Source organism: Kogia breviceps, chromosome 5, assembly GCF_026419965.1.
Source record: "Kogia breviceps isolate mKogBre1 chromosome 5, mKogBre1 haplotype 1, whole genome shotgun sequence".
Lineage (NCBI taxonomy): Eukaryota > Metazoa > Chordata > Mammalia > Artiodactyla > Physeteridae > Kogia > Kogia breviceps.
In genome coordinates, this window is record NC_081314.1 from 83,950,459 (window position 1) to 83,965,869 (window position 15,411).

Below are 15,411 nucleotides of genomic sequence, written 5' to 3' on the forward strand. Positions count from 1 at the left end.
TTCAAATGAAAACTGTTTAACTATTAATTTAAACAGAGAATAAATATTATAGCAGAAAAACTTCCCTCCTCCTCCTCTGATACACATACCAAATGTTTATTTCTTGTCTTCTTCAAAATGATGGGGAGAGAAATGAATACTGAGCAAAACAGGAAGGGAACAGAGGGAAAAAGACCAAGATTTCTAAAGGGAATGTACAGAACAAGGGAGGGTTGTCAAGGTACTAATAGTGGAAAAACAAAACAAAACCAGACTGACAAGGGGGTTGGGGGGTATAATATCACCCAATCATCATATTCTCTCTGTAAAGGAAAGTCCAAATGAAAAACCAAATTATAATCAAAAGGCAAGTATATTCTCATAAAGAGCGTTCCCAATAATTAAGAATTTTCAATCATGGTTATCTCAGGCTTCACTGAGACATAACTGCCAATTAAGTTGACTATTAGTGCTGGCTGATCAGGGCATCCTCCCATGAGTGATACCAATGTAAAATGACTTATTCTTGCTCTCCTGAACCCCTTCTTTCCACCATCATGTTGACCGTAACCCTCATATTAAGAATACAGTCGCTGTTCAGACTGGCCACAAAACAACTGTTTCAGTTTTAGCTCTCTTTCATAATATGTTTTCATGCTCCCTACCCTATTTCAATTCCCTCACACAAATAATCTTGACCATATTTGGTCAGGCCATCTCTTCCACAAGGCACCTGTTGATTACAATTAATTTCATTCAGACACAAACCCCAGGTAAAATTTGAAGAGCATCATGAATCAAACTCCTAAATACTGATATATAAGTAGTGGGATAACTTCCTTTTAGAAACTTTCAGGGAATTAAATAAGAATCAAGTGATGCGTAAATGTAGTAGAAGCATATTACTTTCGATTACCCTCTCTGAGGGACTGGAAATTAAATAAGAATCAAGTGATGCGTAAATGTAGTAGAAGCATATTCCTTTAGATTACCCTCTCTGAGGGACTGGGTAACACCTTCACTGCAGTCAAGAGTGACGAAGACGACCACTGTAACACCAACATCTGCAGAAAATCAAAAACCAAAACCCAGAGCTCCTTTAAGAAATCTGTTAGAGTGAATAGCAAAACTCATGAGACTTTTCTAGTCTATTTTGAAAGCACTCCACATATAGTTTACAACCCTCCTCTATAGTACACTCAAGCAATTCTTATACTCAGGATGGCTAAGATTTTCTCATAACCAAGACCTCTCCTAGTTAAGCCCTTTCAAGGTAAATAGTTAGGTTCAGACAAATTAAACATTTAAGATAAATGTGAATTCTTTAAATAACTTTTCATCCAAGATGACTGCTTCACAGTAAATAAGGGGAAAAAAAGTCATAGGCCATCACTGCTATTTTTCTGAATAATCTTAATCGATACTGGCATTATTTCCCATTAAAATTTTTTTAAATTCTTTAAAATGTACAATATATAACATATACAAAATTAAACATGTACACAAACCTGTAATTCTTTTTACAATAAAACATTTCATGTATAAAAGCTTAAATTATATTTTTCAGATAGTTATTTTAAAGTCAGATCTATGAACTAAAAAGTAACCTATACTCCTGAATTCAGCCATAACAAAGGGACAATCTAACTTAACAGCTGTGATTCTTTCTATAGGTTTTTATAAATTTTTAACACAAAATTGATCCACTTGAGTAATTAGTAAAACTATAGTCTCTTTTCCAGTTTACAAATAACAACATAACTATACCACCTAGCACTTTAAAGTGTCCCATGTTAATGTTAGACATGTATTTTTAGAAAAAACATGCTTTGTAGATTCTGCATTGATTAGAAAAATCCTTAAAACTAAAGTATTTAATTAAATGAAGCAAGTTATAACTCCTGTTGACGATTCGCTTCCATTAATGAATGGCTAAGAAACTAAATATCTATTGTTAACTTGGAAAGAGTGCCCCTCTTATTTCATCTGGCTAACTTTTACTTATCTTTTAGGTCCCCGCTGTTTAAACTTCTTTGAGAGGCCTCCCCAAATCCACATTAGATGCCCTAGTTATGTCCTCCTGATAGCACTTTGCACTTCCACTAACAAAGTATTTAAGTTCTAATAATACGTATTTATTATAACTGTCTGGCAGCGACTGGCACAAGTAGGTACTCAAATATTTGTTGAATGAAGAGTTCAAAAGTAAACTTAGTAAAGTCAGAACAGCCTCAAAGTGATAGAGAAAGTCAACCCTTTAGATTAGGATGCAGTTGTAAATAAGGGATGGGGGTAGAAACAGAGGTAGAGGGCCATGGGTAAAAGAACAGTCCATGGATGAGTACTCCCTTGTAACGAAGAAAGGCTTTGCAACAGCTTCTAAAAGTAGTATGACAGTAAAACAGGACATTAAGACTAAGAATGACTGTATGCTTGCTTACACCAATATATCTACTTTTATAATAATATATATGATCAGTTTAAAAACCAGATGAATCAACTTAAGAAAAAGGTTACATACTTTAAAAAGTTACTTAAAAGAAAGATTCATAAACTGGAACAATCTCACCTGTCATGGGATCAAAGAGCTGATTAGCTTCTAAATCTGTAAAAGTACTACTACAGACGGGACATTTGAAGGAAGCCCGATTGGTGGAATCTCTCTCATCAGTTTCAATCCTCCTTCTCATGTGGTCCAATTTATATTTTACCACATTAACAAGAGTACGATAATTGATAAAGTAGTAGTTGTGGCGAGTGGTTTTCCCATCTGCAGCAGTCTCTACCCTCATTCTGCACTTGATGAATTTGTCTCCTTTTAAATTATTCAAGACTGATCGAAGTTGCTTCCGATCAAACTTGAGCAGCTCCAGCATGTCCTCCTCTTTAACACAGGGGTTTCGGATCAAGATGTCCAAGGCCAAAGCATGCTCAATGCCATAAAACCCCCGGATCACATACTTGGCCAACCGCTTCAATGCTGCAGGAACCTCGGTGAGGACATCTGGATCTGCCATCTTTACCAGCAAACTTCAATTTTAAATGTACTGAATTCAGAAAAAAAAGAGAAAATTAGCTAGGCATAAGGACAAAGTAATCATTTTAAATCTAGAATAATCAACCCATTAGGTAGCTGGTAATCGCTATTCTGGAGTGCCACAAAGGTACTTACAACATTGTTTTTAAAAGACTTATAATGCCTAAGAATTTAACAGAGAACAAGACTTTCCTCTAGAGTACACAAAACATTACACCTTAAAAGCTTGACATATTTATTAAATGGTTACTTTCACGACCTACTGTGTGTTTAATTCCAAAAATTAACATTACTTATAGCAATGATATACTATATCAAGCTCACTTTATTTCAGAAAGAGAAACACAAAAATCTAAACGAAGTCTCATTATTCTTAATGCTACAGATCTTTGGGAATGCTGGGGAAAAAACCCTGAGAAACTTAGCAGTTAGCATATTCTTTTAAGTGCCTTCATTTCTTTTCTTGAGTAAAAATTTTCTACCAAGATAGATTCTAGGATGTTTTACATAGTCATGCTCTCACAATAAAATCACAACAAACCAATAAATGCCTACGTAATCACCAGCTGGGATGTTTGGCAAAATTACTGTTATAAATCTGAAAGAAGTTAACAATTATATCCAGACAGCTTTACCAACCCTGAAAAGTTAAATGACCAAATAAGCAAAAGCTATACGGTTCTAAAAAACAGTAACAACAAACACCAAGATATCCTTAAATACTGGATCCCCTGCAGAACAAGTAGAAGCTAACTGTACCCAGAAAGCTGTCTTCTAAATGCCCAAACTGGCATGGGCTAGACTTTCATGTGGTTGTTAAAAAGCCTGGGATTTGGAATTAGAGTCAGATAGCCTTGTTTTAGTGGCTGTGTGATCCTGAGCAAATCCCTTAACAACTTCAAGCCACACTTCATTCTCTGAGAAATAAGGATAATATCAACTACTTCAATGAGGTTGTTGTGATGAATAAATGAGAATGTAACGTGCTTAGGAAGCACCTGTTAATAAAGATGCCATCTATATCAATTTAATACATCTCAAACTAAAAATGGCCAGGCACAGACTATATCAAATGAAATTTCCCTACACTATAAGGAAATTTTTAACAGACATCCTATTGAATTACTTCCATAGGGAATCGTATTGTTATTAATACTAGTTTCTATTGAATCTTTTATTTAAAATCAGTAGTTATCAAACCTATCACCCTATTTTATAAGAAACAGTTTTATATCCACAGTATTATTCTAAAAAGATATTCCTAAATAACCAATGAATACACATGTGGTGGGGGGAGGGTGGATATAATACCCTACCTTTAATAAAGGAAAAATAAAAGGAAAGTCAGTTATATTTTGGATTGTAAATACTCTGGCATGACTATATATGAGATAACAAAGTAGCACCTAGATCCAAACCTGTGGTCCTAGAGCCTTCCTGTCATCCCAAGGCTTAAGGATGCCAAGCAAGTGCCTGGGTTCAACACCAAAGTAGTAGCATAACACACTGCCATATGCATTTTATTGTTTCCAATTTGGCCTATATATTGAACTTGAACCTAGTTTGGGGGTTTTTGTTTTGTTTTGTTTTACATGGTCAACAGTTGGCAGAACACAATATGTAGCTTCGGAAACAGACCAAAGGATGGCAGACAAATGTCAAAATAACCTACTTTTCCAGTATTATTTCCTACTATTATACTCTCCTCCCTGACCCTCCACCCCATATACTCCATTTTCCAGGCCAATGGTTCTCAACCCTGGCTGTAAAGCAGAATCATCTGGGGAGCATTTTAAAATACCCACCCTGGGCCCCATTCCCAGAGATTCTGTTTCAGCTGGTCTGGGCAGGCCAGAGTAGGCATCTAACTAATTTTTAAAGCTCCTTAGGTGACTCTAATATACAGAATAAGTCCCTGACCACTGTTACCAACAAATTGGGTAACCTGACTATTACATACCTGGCCAAAGCACATCCTGCATATGGGAAGGGCCCTGGGCCACATCATTCAGCCTGTTACTTTGCCTGAAACACCCTAGGGGGCCCTAAAGATTTGAGAAAGGGAGTGACATGAGGACTCTGTGGTCCTATAGTTTTAGGTTTTGAATCCCAGTTCCACCATTTCTTAGCCTGTGACCCTGGAAAATTCTCAGTTTCAGCTTCATCAGATTAACAGTGCCTTCCTCATAGAGTTGATATATGAGATTAAATGAGATAATTCATGTAAAGTGTTTGACTTTCAAGGCTGGCATCATAAGAGTTCCATTAAGTACTGGCATACATAACAAGACTCCCTACTTAGAAAAGTGACTCTTACAACAATTTGAGAAATGGGCTGAAGTAAGTGAAAATGGAGGCACTGTGGAAGCATTAAGAGCGATAGTAATCAAACCTAAACTATGAAAGACAAGAAAAAATTACAAGAGGACAGGATGAATGAAACTTATGAGAGAAACAAAATCAAAAGGACCCAATAATACATTGGAAATGGAGTTACAGAGTAGGAAAATTTTAAATAGCTATTTGCGGTTTTTTTTCCCAATTTTTTTATTGTGATAAAATATACATAAAATTTACCGATTAAGTATTTTTAAGCAGACAGTTCAGTAATGTTAAATACATTCATAATGTTAACCAACTATCACCACCAACCACTTCCACAACTCTTTTCACCTTGTAAAACTGAAACATTATACCTATTAAACAATAACATATAGCTATTTGTTTTAAACCAATGTAACTAGAAGAGAAAAGTACTACTATGAGAAACAGGTTAACACCTAAAGAGGAACAGGTTTGGAAGAAATGAGGCATTCATTCAGTTTTAGTTACTTGTCTTTGAGGAAGTACCACAGAATATTACTGTGAAGATGTTCAGCTGATGGCTGAACAAATGAAATTGGAACTCAGCAAAGAAGTCATGCTGTGCCACCTTGCTCAAAATCTCTACACTCTAAAATCCTCCTTCCTGAACATTGTGTTCTCTCCTTCACTGCCTCTACTCCCCCAATTATGCTGAATCTCCTCAATCTCTGGATTTCATAATACTGAGATGAGAGGTGTCAAACTGGTAGTCTGTGCCACATCGTTTGACTCAAAGAATGTTTTGAAAATTTTCTGAATTTGTGGTCAACATTAAAAATCATGAGATTTCACATCAATTTCAATTTTTCAGGCCCTCCTGAGAACTGCAAATATCTGCGGAAAAAAATGAGACCATGTTCCCACATGGAAACAATTAGCTAAAGAGCAGCTGACATTTTTAAACAGGCACGGAGCCTGGCTGGCCTCTGGAGACTTTTCAGTGTGTAACCTCTGGGGGCCAGGCCTTGTTTCTTCTTTTTAGCCTCAGAATCCATCAGTCACCTCCCAGCCTCACCTACCACCCTACCCAGCCCAGACCCCCAAAGGCAAATTGGTTTTGCTTTTGAACCCTATGTATTCTAATCATACAAACACCGGGCAACAGAGTTGGAGGAGTAAAGTTGAAATGAATGCACTCTCTGTGCTTGGTCTACCCTCCTCAGCTTCATCTCAGGCCACACCGGCATTCTCTCAATTCTGTGAGTCACACATGCGTTCCCTACTTCCAGGCCTTTGCACATGCTGTTTTGCCTGCTCCCATAGCTAAGTCCGAAGTCCCTTCTCCTAATCATCCTTCACATCTCAAATGACATTTCCTCAGAGATACCTTCTCAGATTCCCCTTAGTAGCTCAGAATGACCCCCGCCCCCCCTTCACATGTTCCCATAGTTCTTTCCCCTTTTCGCTGCAGTGAATAGACTTATACTTTCTCCATGTCTACCTCGGAGACCAGGAGATTAAACTTGTTCACCACTGACTTTCCAACGTGCAGCACAGCTGACCTAGTACTTCCATAAAACTTTCAATAGGTCTCGTAAAGCACCTTTTCTTCAAACATGCCCACCCTGCCAGCTTCCCCCCAATTCACTTCCTCCACTGCAGCTTCCAGAGTAGAAAAAGATAGGGTATTGGAAACCCTCTTCTTAAACTTCAAATGGTTTTAAGGAGGTGAAAGCATCAAATTCGTGATTGTAAAGGATTATGCTGACTGCAGCGTGTAAAAGAAAAGGAAGGAGTGGATGTGGGGAGTCCTGTCAGATTATTTCAGTATACTTCTATTCCAGTTCCAGAAGAACTTGGATTCTACACAACCAACTGGCTTTCTCGGTTACCATATTTCACGGTACTCTCCACGCCTTCATACATAACAGTGGCATATCACCGCGAAACCTCCGGACAAGCTGGCCTCCACGAGCCCGGTAATGTTCACCTCCTCCCCACTGTGACACCCCGACACCCTATTTCCCCTCGGACTCTGCCAGCTGAGTCCAGAGGACACACTCGGCACAGCCAAGCCCGTCCTACCCGAGGTCGCACATGGGCCGCTCCGGGTCAACAGTTCTTTGGAAACCAAGAAGAGAACCGAGTCAAGAGAGCAGCTAAGGGGGAGGAGGCTAGCTATGGAGAAAGGAGCGAAAAGGAGAAGACACCCTGAAAGGCCGCGCCGGGCCAGGGAACCGAGAACAAGGAACAGGGAACAAGGTTTACCAAAGCGAATCCTCGAACACTCCCACTACAGCTTCCCTCAGCGCCTCAACTACTGGTTTAAACGAGCCACGCCACTTGTGCGACAAGCAGAACGCCCTATTCCTGCGACCAGCGTTAGAAACCACCCGCTACTTTTAACCAGGCGGGCCAATCAGCACAGTGAGGCCATCAATCAAGACTGTCACGCTCCTATTGGCCAATGACATTGAAGACTCCGCCTTCCAATCCCAGCTCTGATTGGCCTATAATCCCGGAATAGGCGTTAACCTCAGGAAGGCAGTGGCAAGATGGCGTCCCTGGATCGGGTGAAGGTACTGGTGTTGGGAGACTCAGGTGAGCCGCTTAACCCACCTCTGGGGATCCCGACACTTTTGATTTATCCGAAAATCCTCCCCTTTCACTCTCCCTTCACACACCCACCGACTAACTGACTCCGGCCCGTGGCTGAATTCCCTCTCAAGGCCTAAAGACTACACTTCCCAGAGGACTTTGCTCAATTTAACGGAGCGGCGGCATCGCACGGGCGGGGGGCGCGGAGCCGGGGCCTTTCTCTGATTTCGCTGGTTTCTACGTCGGTTTCCAGGGCGACCGAAGCATAGTGATCCTTTGTTTTAAAAGAGCTGCGGAGGTTGAGTGTTGTACTGGGCGCCGTGCTGAGACAGAAGTTCGGACTTTGCCTTTAATAGATTTTGTTAATTAAAGAAATCAAATGTGCACTAAGAAGAATGACTGTTCCAAGTGCTTTACATATATTAACTCATTTAATCCTGAGATCAGTCCTATTATCCCATTTCACAAATGACAAATCTCTTTTACAAAAAAAGAGATGTAAATGACAGAACTAGTTTGAGCCGGGAGTCCACATACTTAGAACACTAACCCGTATTATTTCGTGAAGTATAGGTGGTAGATCTGTTTTACTCTCAACTGCGCTTTTTTCTTTGTTCTCTTTAATCTTAATTGAAAAACTGTTATGTGCTAGGCTGGAAGAAATAGAAAAAATAAGATAAGGGCCATTTTATGAAGCAGCTAGGACTTAATGCTAAGCCCAGTTTAATCCTAGTGTTAAAATTCTTACCTTGGACACTTGAGAACAGGAGTTGAAGTCTGTGTTTCTTTCTCCCCTTCACTATCCTGTTTCTCATACCCTCCACTCCTAAGCTTCTTAAGAACTTGGAATAAATGTTAACCTTGCATTTCATAGATGTGCTTTTCTGGAGTTGACCTTTGGATGTCTGCTTGAGCAAAGACGTTGTGTCAGATGCTTGGAGGTAGAGAGGACATACCCCAAAGAGCTTGAAAACTAGCCTTACCAAACTGAATAAAATCGGTGGGGGGAGGAGGTTGAGAACATTTTCACATTGCCTGAAGATTATTTGCATTGCAAAGTATTTTACAGAGAGCATTATTTAATATTTCCTTCAGAAAGTTGCATTATGAAATTCTATGAACATAATCCAATTTATGTCAACTTTAGTTCTTTAGCATGAAGTGGTGCTGAAGTTAATTTAATAAAAGCACTCAGTTTTACAGATAAAGAAAGCAACGGTGGTCTAAATGGGCTTCGTAAGAGTATCACCAAGTAGAATTTAGAATACAGAGCTAACACAGTTCTTCATGATATGTGAAGTGGGTGCTCTCTCTCATTTATAATTACCTTTCTATTGCATTCTATGCATCTGTTGTTCAAACTAGTCGATTTATTTTTTTTCCCCAAAAAAATATTTCCCTATTATAATACATGGCAAATGCTGAATTAGGTGCTGGGGATGTAACTGTGGAATCAATGCATTACACAACAGGGTTGAATTGGCTGCTGTATTAAATGTGAAAAAGTGATCAGGCAGTTAGTAAACTTTTTAAAATTATTATTATAGTTTAGTTGTAAAACAGAAGACACAGCCATGCCCACCAGGAAAGTGATTGATCTTGTCACACATTCACTGATGTTAGGCTATATGTGCACAGTCAGTTATTGTCTTTTTATCAGTTCCCTTTTAACAATGATTTGCTGTCTGACAAGTTAGAATATACTTTTTACATTTCATCTGCCTTTGTATTTAAACTTCAAAGTTTACTTTTGAATAAAGGCTCATTTCCCTTGTGAAATTTTGAGGATTTCACAAATATGTAAAGGGATGACTAGGGATTTAGAAATCTGTTTGTATCCCATAGAGATATTTGATAATTTAGTAAGGAATTCTGAAAGTCTCTCTAACGTGCACATACTCTTTTCTCTTTGTTCCTTCATATGTAAGGGATGAACTTAACACATTACCAGCTCTGTTTGGAGCTGGCATTTATTTGATTATATTAAACTTTTTTTCCCCAGCAAATCAAGTGCATTCTTTTGATCTAAGTTGGTTCTAATGATGAAAACATAGAATCAGAAGCTCCCAAAATTCTTAAAGTTAACCACTATTCTTGGCACTTCTGTTGTTCTTACTGTTTAAAGTTCATCCTGTGTTAGCTAACTCTAATCACCCAATGCAGTTAATTCATGGAGAGCTATACAATATTATTGCATAGAAATGTTTACTCTGACACAGTTAAGCTTAACTAGAATTTCAAGACTTGTATCAAGCTGATAACTAAATGCCTAGTTATATTCCTCCAACATAAGCAAACCTACATGCAAACACAAAAATCAGCAATATGCCCTAAAGGCCATAGATATCAGATGCAATGCAGTAAATAAAATACAAAGCTCACTTTGAGTAGTGAAAAATCTTACGTGCCTGTATGTAAAAAAATAAAATGAATGAAAGGGAAATCTGGGAAAATGTTTGGTTCAAGTACATGAGCAGCTAGTATATGAAGAGGTCATGTAAATTGATAACAGTAAAACCTAGTAGATAAATGGGTGGAGCACATCAATAGATAATTCATAAGAGAGGAAAAACAACTGGTTAGCAAAGATGAACATAATGTGTATCTTTACCAGAAGGTAAAGAAATGCAGACTAAAGCAAGATGTCACTTTTTTTTCTCTTATAAGCTAACAAAGATGAAAAAGCAACTACATACTGTTGAGGTGCAACAAAACCTGCAGGCTTATGTGTATGGCGGGTGGCAGAGTAACCAGATAAACATTGTCAATGTATATCAAGAACTTTCGGGCTTCCCTGGGGGCGCAGTGGTTGAAAGTCCGCTTGCCGATTCAGGGGATATGGGTTCGTGCCCCGGTCCGGGAAGATGCCACATGCCGCGGAGCGGCTAGGTCCGTGAGCCATGGCCGCTGAGCCTGCGCGTCCGGAGCCTGTGCTCCGCAATGGGAGAGGCCACAACAGTGAGAGGCCTGCGTACAGCAAAAAAAAAAAAAAAAAAAAAAAAAACTTTCAATGTTGATTTCAGTTTACATATTAATTTCACTTCTGGGAAGCTATACTAATGAAATGATTTTAATTTTAAACGAAAGTGTAAACAGAAATCTTTTCTTAGCATAGTGAAAAGTTCAAAGCACCCTAATATCTAATAATGAGAAAATGGTTAAATAAATCATTATGTCTCCTCTCTGAACTACTATGCAGACATTAAAAATATTTATGAAGATTCTGTAATAACATGGAAATTTTTAGCCACTAAATAAGTACTAATTAAGGCCCTCCCTGAGTACTGGAAATAAAAAATGAGTAAAACCCAGTCCCAGGCCTCAAAGAACTTAAAATCAAGCAGAGTGAATAAAATCTATAAACAAGCAAGTGTAATAGTGTATTTTAAGTGCTCTATAGAAAAATGTAGGGCTTCCCTGGTGGCGCAGTGGTTGAGAGTCCGCCTGCCGATGCAGGGCACACGGGTTCGTGCCCTGGTCCGGGAAGATCCCACATGCCGGAGTGGCTGGGCCTGTGAGCCATGGCTGCTGAGCCTGCGCGTCCGGAGCCTGTGCTCCGCAATGGGAGAGGCCACAACAGTGAGAGGCCCACGTACCGAAAAAAAAAAAAAAAAAAAGAAAAATGTACAGTGTACAGTGGAGATGCAGAGGATGGTGGGTGATGTGCTTAGTTCTACCTGTATGGAGTAAGAAAAGACTTTATATATAGGATGATGCTGAGTCTTGAAAGATTAATTCACCAGGCCATTGGGAGAGGGGAAATAGAAGGAGAGGATGGTAGGATATTTCAGATAAGCCTTTGTGTAAGCAAAGGCTTATGTTTCATTGTTTTTAAGTACACTGTGTATATTGTCACAATAACAACCTGCTTATAGAAAAACTCTGCTTATGAAATTAAATCTGCATTATTGACAGTAGTGCTCTTTGGGTGATTTATTTTCTTCTTTTTTCTGTACTTTCTAGATAGACTGTAAATAAAACTTTATAATAAAAAGTGATAGGTCCATGCACAGTAATGCACACAAAGAGGTAGGCTAAATTTTTGATAACAACTAGTGAAAGATTCACCAACAGGGCTTCCCTGGTGGCGCAGTGGTTGAGAATCCGCCTGCCGATGCAGGGGACACGGGTTCGTGCCCTGGTCCGGGAAGATCCCACATGCCGCGGAGCAGCTGGGACCGTGAGCCATGGCCGCTGAGCCTGCGCATCCGGAGCCTGTGCTCTGCAATGGGAGAGGCCACAACAGTGAGAGGCCCGCGTACCGAAAAAAAAAAAGATTCACCAACAATGCTTGTTATAATGGCATCCCAAGATTTGTTAACTGAATGAGTAACTCTACACATAAATGTACAGGGTTAGCTCATTCCCTTTCCTCTTCCTACAGGTCTCAGAATACTAGCCCTAGCATTAGTAATTAGATTATCCTAAACCCAGGAGATCTATAAGAAAAGAAAGTGCTGTCCTACTGAATGGGAGAAGATATTTGCAAGCAACATATCTGATAAGGGGCTATCCAAAATATATAAAGAACTCATACAACTCAATATCAAAAAACAATCCAATTAAAAAATAGGCAGAATACCTTAATAGACATTTTTCCAAAGAAGACATACACATGAAAAGATGGTGAGCATCTCTAATCATCAGGGAAATGCACATCAAAACCACAATGAGATATCATTTCACACCTGTCAGAATAACTGTCATCAAAAAGACAACAAATAACAAGTGTTGTCAAAGATGTGGAGAAAAGGGAACCCTCATGTACTGTCAGTGGTATTGTAAATTGGTGCAGCCACTGTGGAAAACAATATGGAAGCTTCTCAAAAAATTAAAAATAGAATTACCATATGATCCAGCAGTTCCACTTCTGGGTATTTACCTGAAGAAAACAAAAAGACTAATTCGAAAAGATGTATGCACCCCTATGTTCATTGCAGCATTATTTATAGTAGCCAAGATATGAAAGCAACCTCACTGTCCATCAATAGATGAATGGATAAAGAAAATGTGTGTATATATACACATACAAGTGGACTATTAGCCATAGAAAGAATGAAATCTTGCCATTTGTGACAACATGAATGGATTTAGAAGGTGTTATGCTAAATGAAATAAGTCAGAAAGACAAATACTGTATGATCTCATATGTAGAATCTAAAAAAAAATGAACAAACAATAAAATGAAACAGAATCATACAGAGAACAAACTGGTGGTTGCTAAAAAGGAGAGGTGGGGAGAGGGGTGAAATAGGTGCAGGGAATTGAGGTACAAACTTCCAATTTTAAATAAGTTACAGGGATGTATTGACAGCATAGGGAGTATCACCAGTGGTACTGTAATAGCTTTGCATGGGGACAGATGATTACCAGACTTATTGTGGTGACCATTTTGTAATGTATTTAAGAGTTATACACCTGAAACTAACATAATATTGTATGTCAACTATACTTCAATAAAAAGAGAAGACAAGTGCTGTCTATGAAGTTAAAGGGCCATAATGTAGAAGAAGAAGAAGAGTTGTTCTCCTTTTCCAAAAGATAAGTCTGGGCCAAATGGTTGACTGCTTTCTAAAAATCACTGTATGGGAGAACTGGAGTATCTAAATATGGAATTGTGAAATGGTGAATCCCTGTCACTGATAGTGTTCAAGCATAATCAGAAAGACTGTCTAACAGGGTCTGTGGAAGGGACCTCTGCATTGGTGGTCAGGATAGAGGAGATTACCTCTAAGATATGTTAAGATTCTACAATTCTAAAATAGGCTGAATAGATGAAATCATTCCAAAGGAAAGGGATTAGTTTATTTGAAATTGCCCTGGACTAGTAGTTCTCAAAGTGAGTTCCCTGGGTCTGTACCATCAACATCACCTGGGAATATGTTAGAAGTGCAAAATCTTTGGGTTCCATGACAGACCTGTCAAATTGGAAACTCTGGGGACAGGACCCAGCATTCTGTGTTTTAACAAATCCTCCAGAGGATTCTGATGCTAAATTTGAGAGAACCAGTGTCCTTAACCATCTTCTCTTTATCAATGAAGCTTATTAAATCGTTGGTATGGTATGAACACCCTTTAAACAACCATGCTTTACATATCATTATTACTGCTTATTCTGAGTCTCACTTTTGTCGTAATATATTTCAGCATGTCTTTTAAATGACTAGAATTCTTGTATCTTTTACAGGTGTTGGGAAATCTTCCCTAGTTCATCTCCTGTGCCAAAATCAAGTGCTGGGAAATCCATCATGGACTGTGGGCTGCTCAGTAGATGTCAGGGTATGTGCTTCTTATATTTTAGTTTTTCAGTGTCATATTAAAGGTAACTCCTTCAAATTCATGATCCAATTACAGCCCTGTAGTCAAGACTAAGTAATAATAATATCTGGGTTTTATTAAGCACCTACTTTGTGCTAGATACTATGCCCAATGTTTTACATGTCTTTGCTTATTCAGTCTTTGTATGTGTGTGTGTGTGTGTGTGTTGTACGTGGGCCTCTCACCACCGTGGCCTCTCCCGTTGCGGAGCACAGGATCCTGATGCACAGGCTCAGCGGCCACGGCCCACGGGCCCAGCCGCTCCGCGACACGTGAGACCCCCCCCGGACCGGGGCACGAACCCACGTCCCCTGCATCGGCAGGCAGACTCCCAACCACTGCACCACCAGGGAAGCCCTATTTAGTCTTTTTTAAACTGTAAGATATAGCTACAAAAATTAAGGCATAGAGAAGTAAAGTAATTTGATCAAATTCATTCAGTTCATAAGAAGCAGAGTCTAGATTTGATCCTGTCTGATTCCAGAGACTTCATTTTTAATTACTATGCTGTATAACTAGAGTTCACTTAACATGCTCCATAAATCATTCTGCTCGAGCCTTTCCCAGTAAGACAGCCAACTTTTGGCTAGAAATATAGTGTAAAGGCAAAAGCTTCTGGAGCCTTATGTCTAGGTCATCTGTTCTATCTTACATTTAGGAAACCCAAGTGCAGTTTCTGCTGAATTAACTATCTTCCCAGATATTTTGGTCTTGCTAATTCCAGCTATTCCTGTCCAAGCCTCTCCTGTACTGGCATACCTCTCTCCATTGAGTTAAGAAATAAATAAGGAGGGAATAGCAGTTAGCTAGATTGACAGTTATTTTCCTTCAGTTCCTTGAACCTGTTGTTCCACAGTCTGCGATGTATATTGCCACTGATTAGAAATCCTCTGTCAGCCTAAGTGTTATTCCTTTTTAAGGTAATTTCTTCTCTCTAGTTGCTTTAGAAAAAAAAATTTTTTTACTAATCTTTGCTGTTCTGTAGTTTTGCTAACCTACATCTAGGGGTGGATTAGTTTTTAGTCATCCTAGTCAGAAGTTGTACGCCTAGTATATATCTTCATTTTTTCAAAATTTTTAGCCATTATCTGTTTACCTTACCTCGTTCCTTCTGTCTTCTTTTGAACTTCTATTGGATTTTTGTCCTCCACATCTTTTAATTGCACTTTCATGTT

The 15,411-nt window shown here is 38.9% G+C and overlaps 2 protein-coding genes across 5 annotated transcripts in view; one reads left to right on the top strand and one right to left on the bottom strand.

Annotated features, from left to right (window-relative positions):
- GTF2E1 (general transcription factor IIE subunit 1) overlaps nucleotides 1–7,713 on the bottom strand; it is a 37,634-nt gene extending 29,921 nt beyond the window's left edge. Inside the window, exons 1-3 of one of the 3 annotated variants that reach the window (XM_067034522.1) lie at nucleotides 7,406–7,580; nucleotides 4,977–5,061; nucleotides 2,549–3,026 (exon numbers count right to left, since the gene is read on the bottom strand). In XM_067034522.1, the coding sequence (XP_066890623.1) occupies nucleotides 2,549–2,996 (448 nt within the window). In that variant the 5' untranslated portion in view covers nucleotides 2,997–3,026; nucleotides 4,977–5,061; nucleotides 7,406–7,580. Of the gene's footprint in view, nucleotides 1–2,548; nucleotides 3,027–4,976; nucleotides 5,062–7,405 lie in introns of all 3 variants that reach the window. The other 2 variants (XM_059065422.2, XM_067034521.1) reach the window with 2 other exon arrangements.
- Nucleotides 7,714–7,735: 22 nt separating this feature from the next.
- The window catches only part of RABL3 (RAB, member of RAS oncogene family like 3), a 41,902-nt gene continuing 34,226 nt past the window's right edge, over nucleotides 7,736–15,411 (top strand). The window contains exons 1-2 of one of the 2 annotated variants that reach the window (XR_010840758.1): nucleotides 7,736–7,921; nucleotides 14,106–14,197. Coding sequence is in view for 1 of the 2 variants with exons in the window: in XM_059065424.2 (XP_058921407.1) it covers nucleotides 7,876–7,921; nucleotides 14,106–14,197 (138 nt within the window). In the remaining variant the exon portion in view is untranslated. The remainder of the gene's footprint in view (nucleotides 7,922–14,105; nucleotides 14,198–15,411) is intronic. The other variant, XM_059065424.2, reaches the window with a different exon arrangement.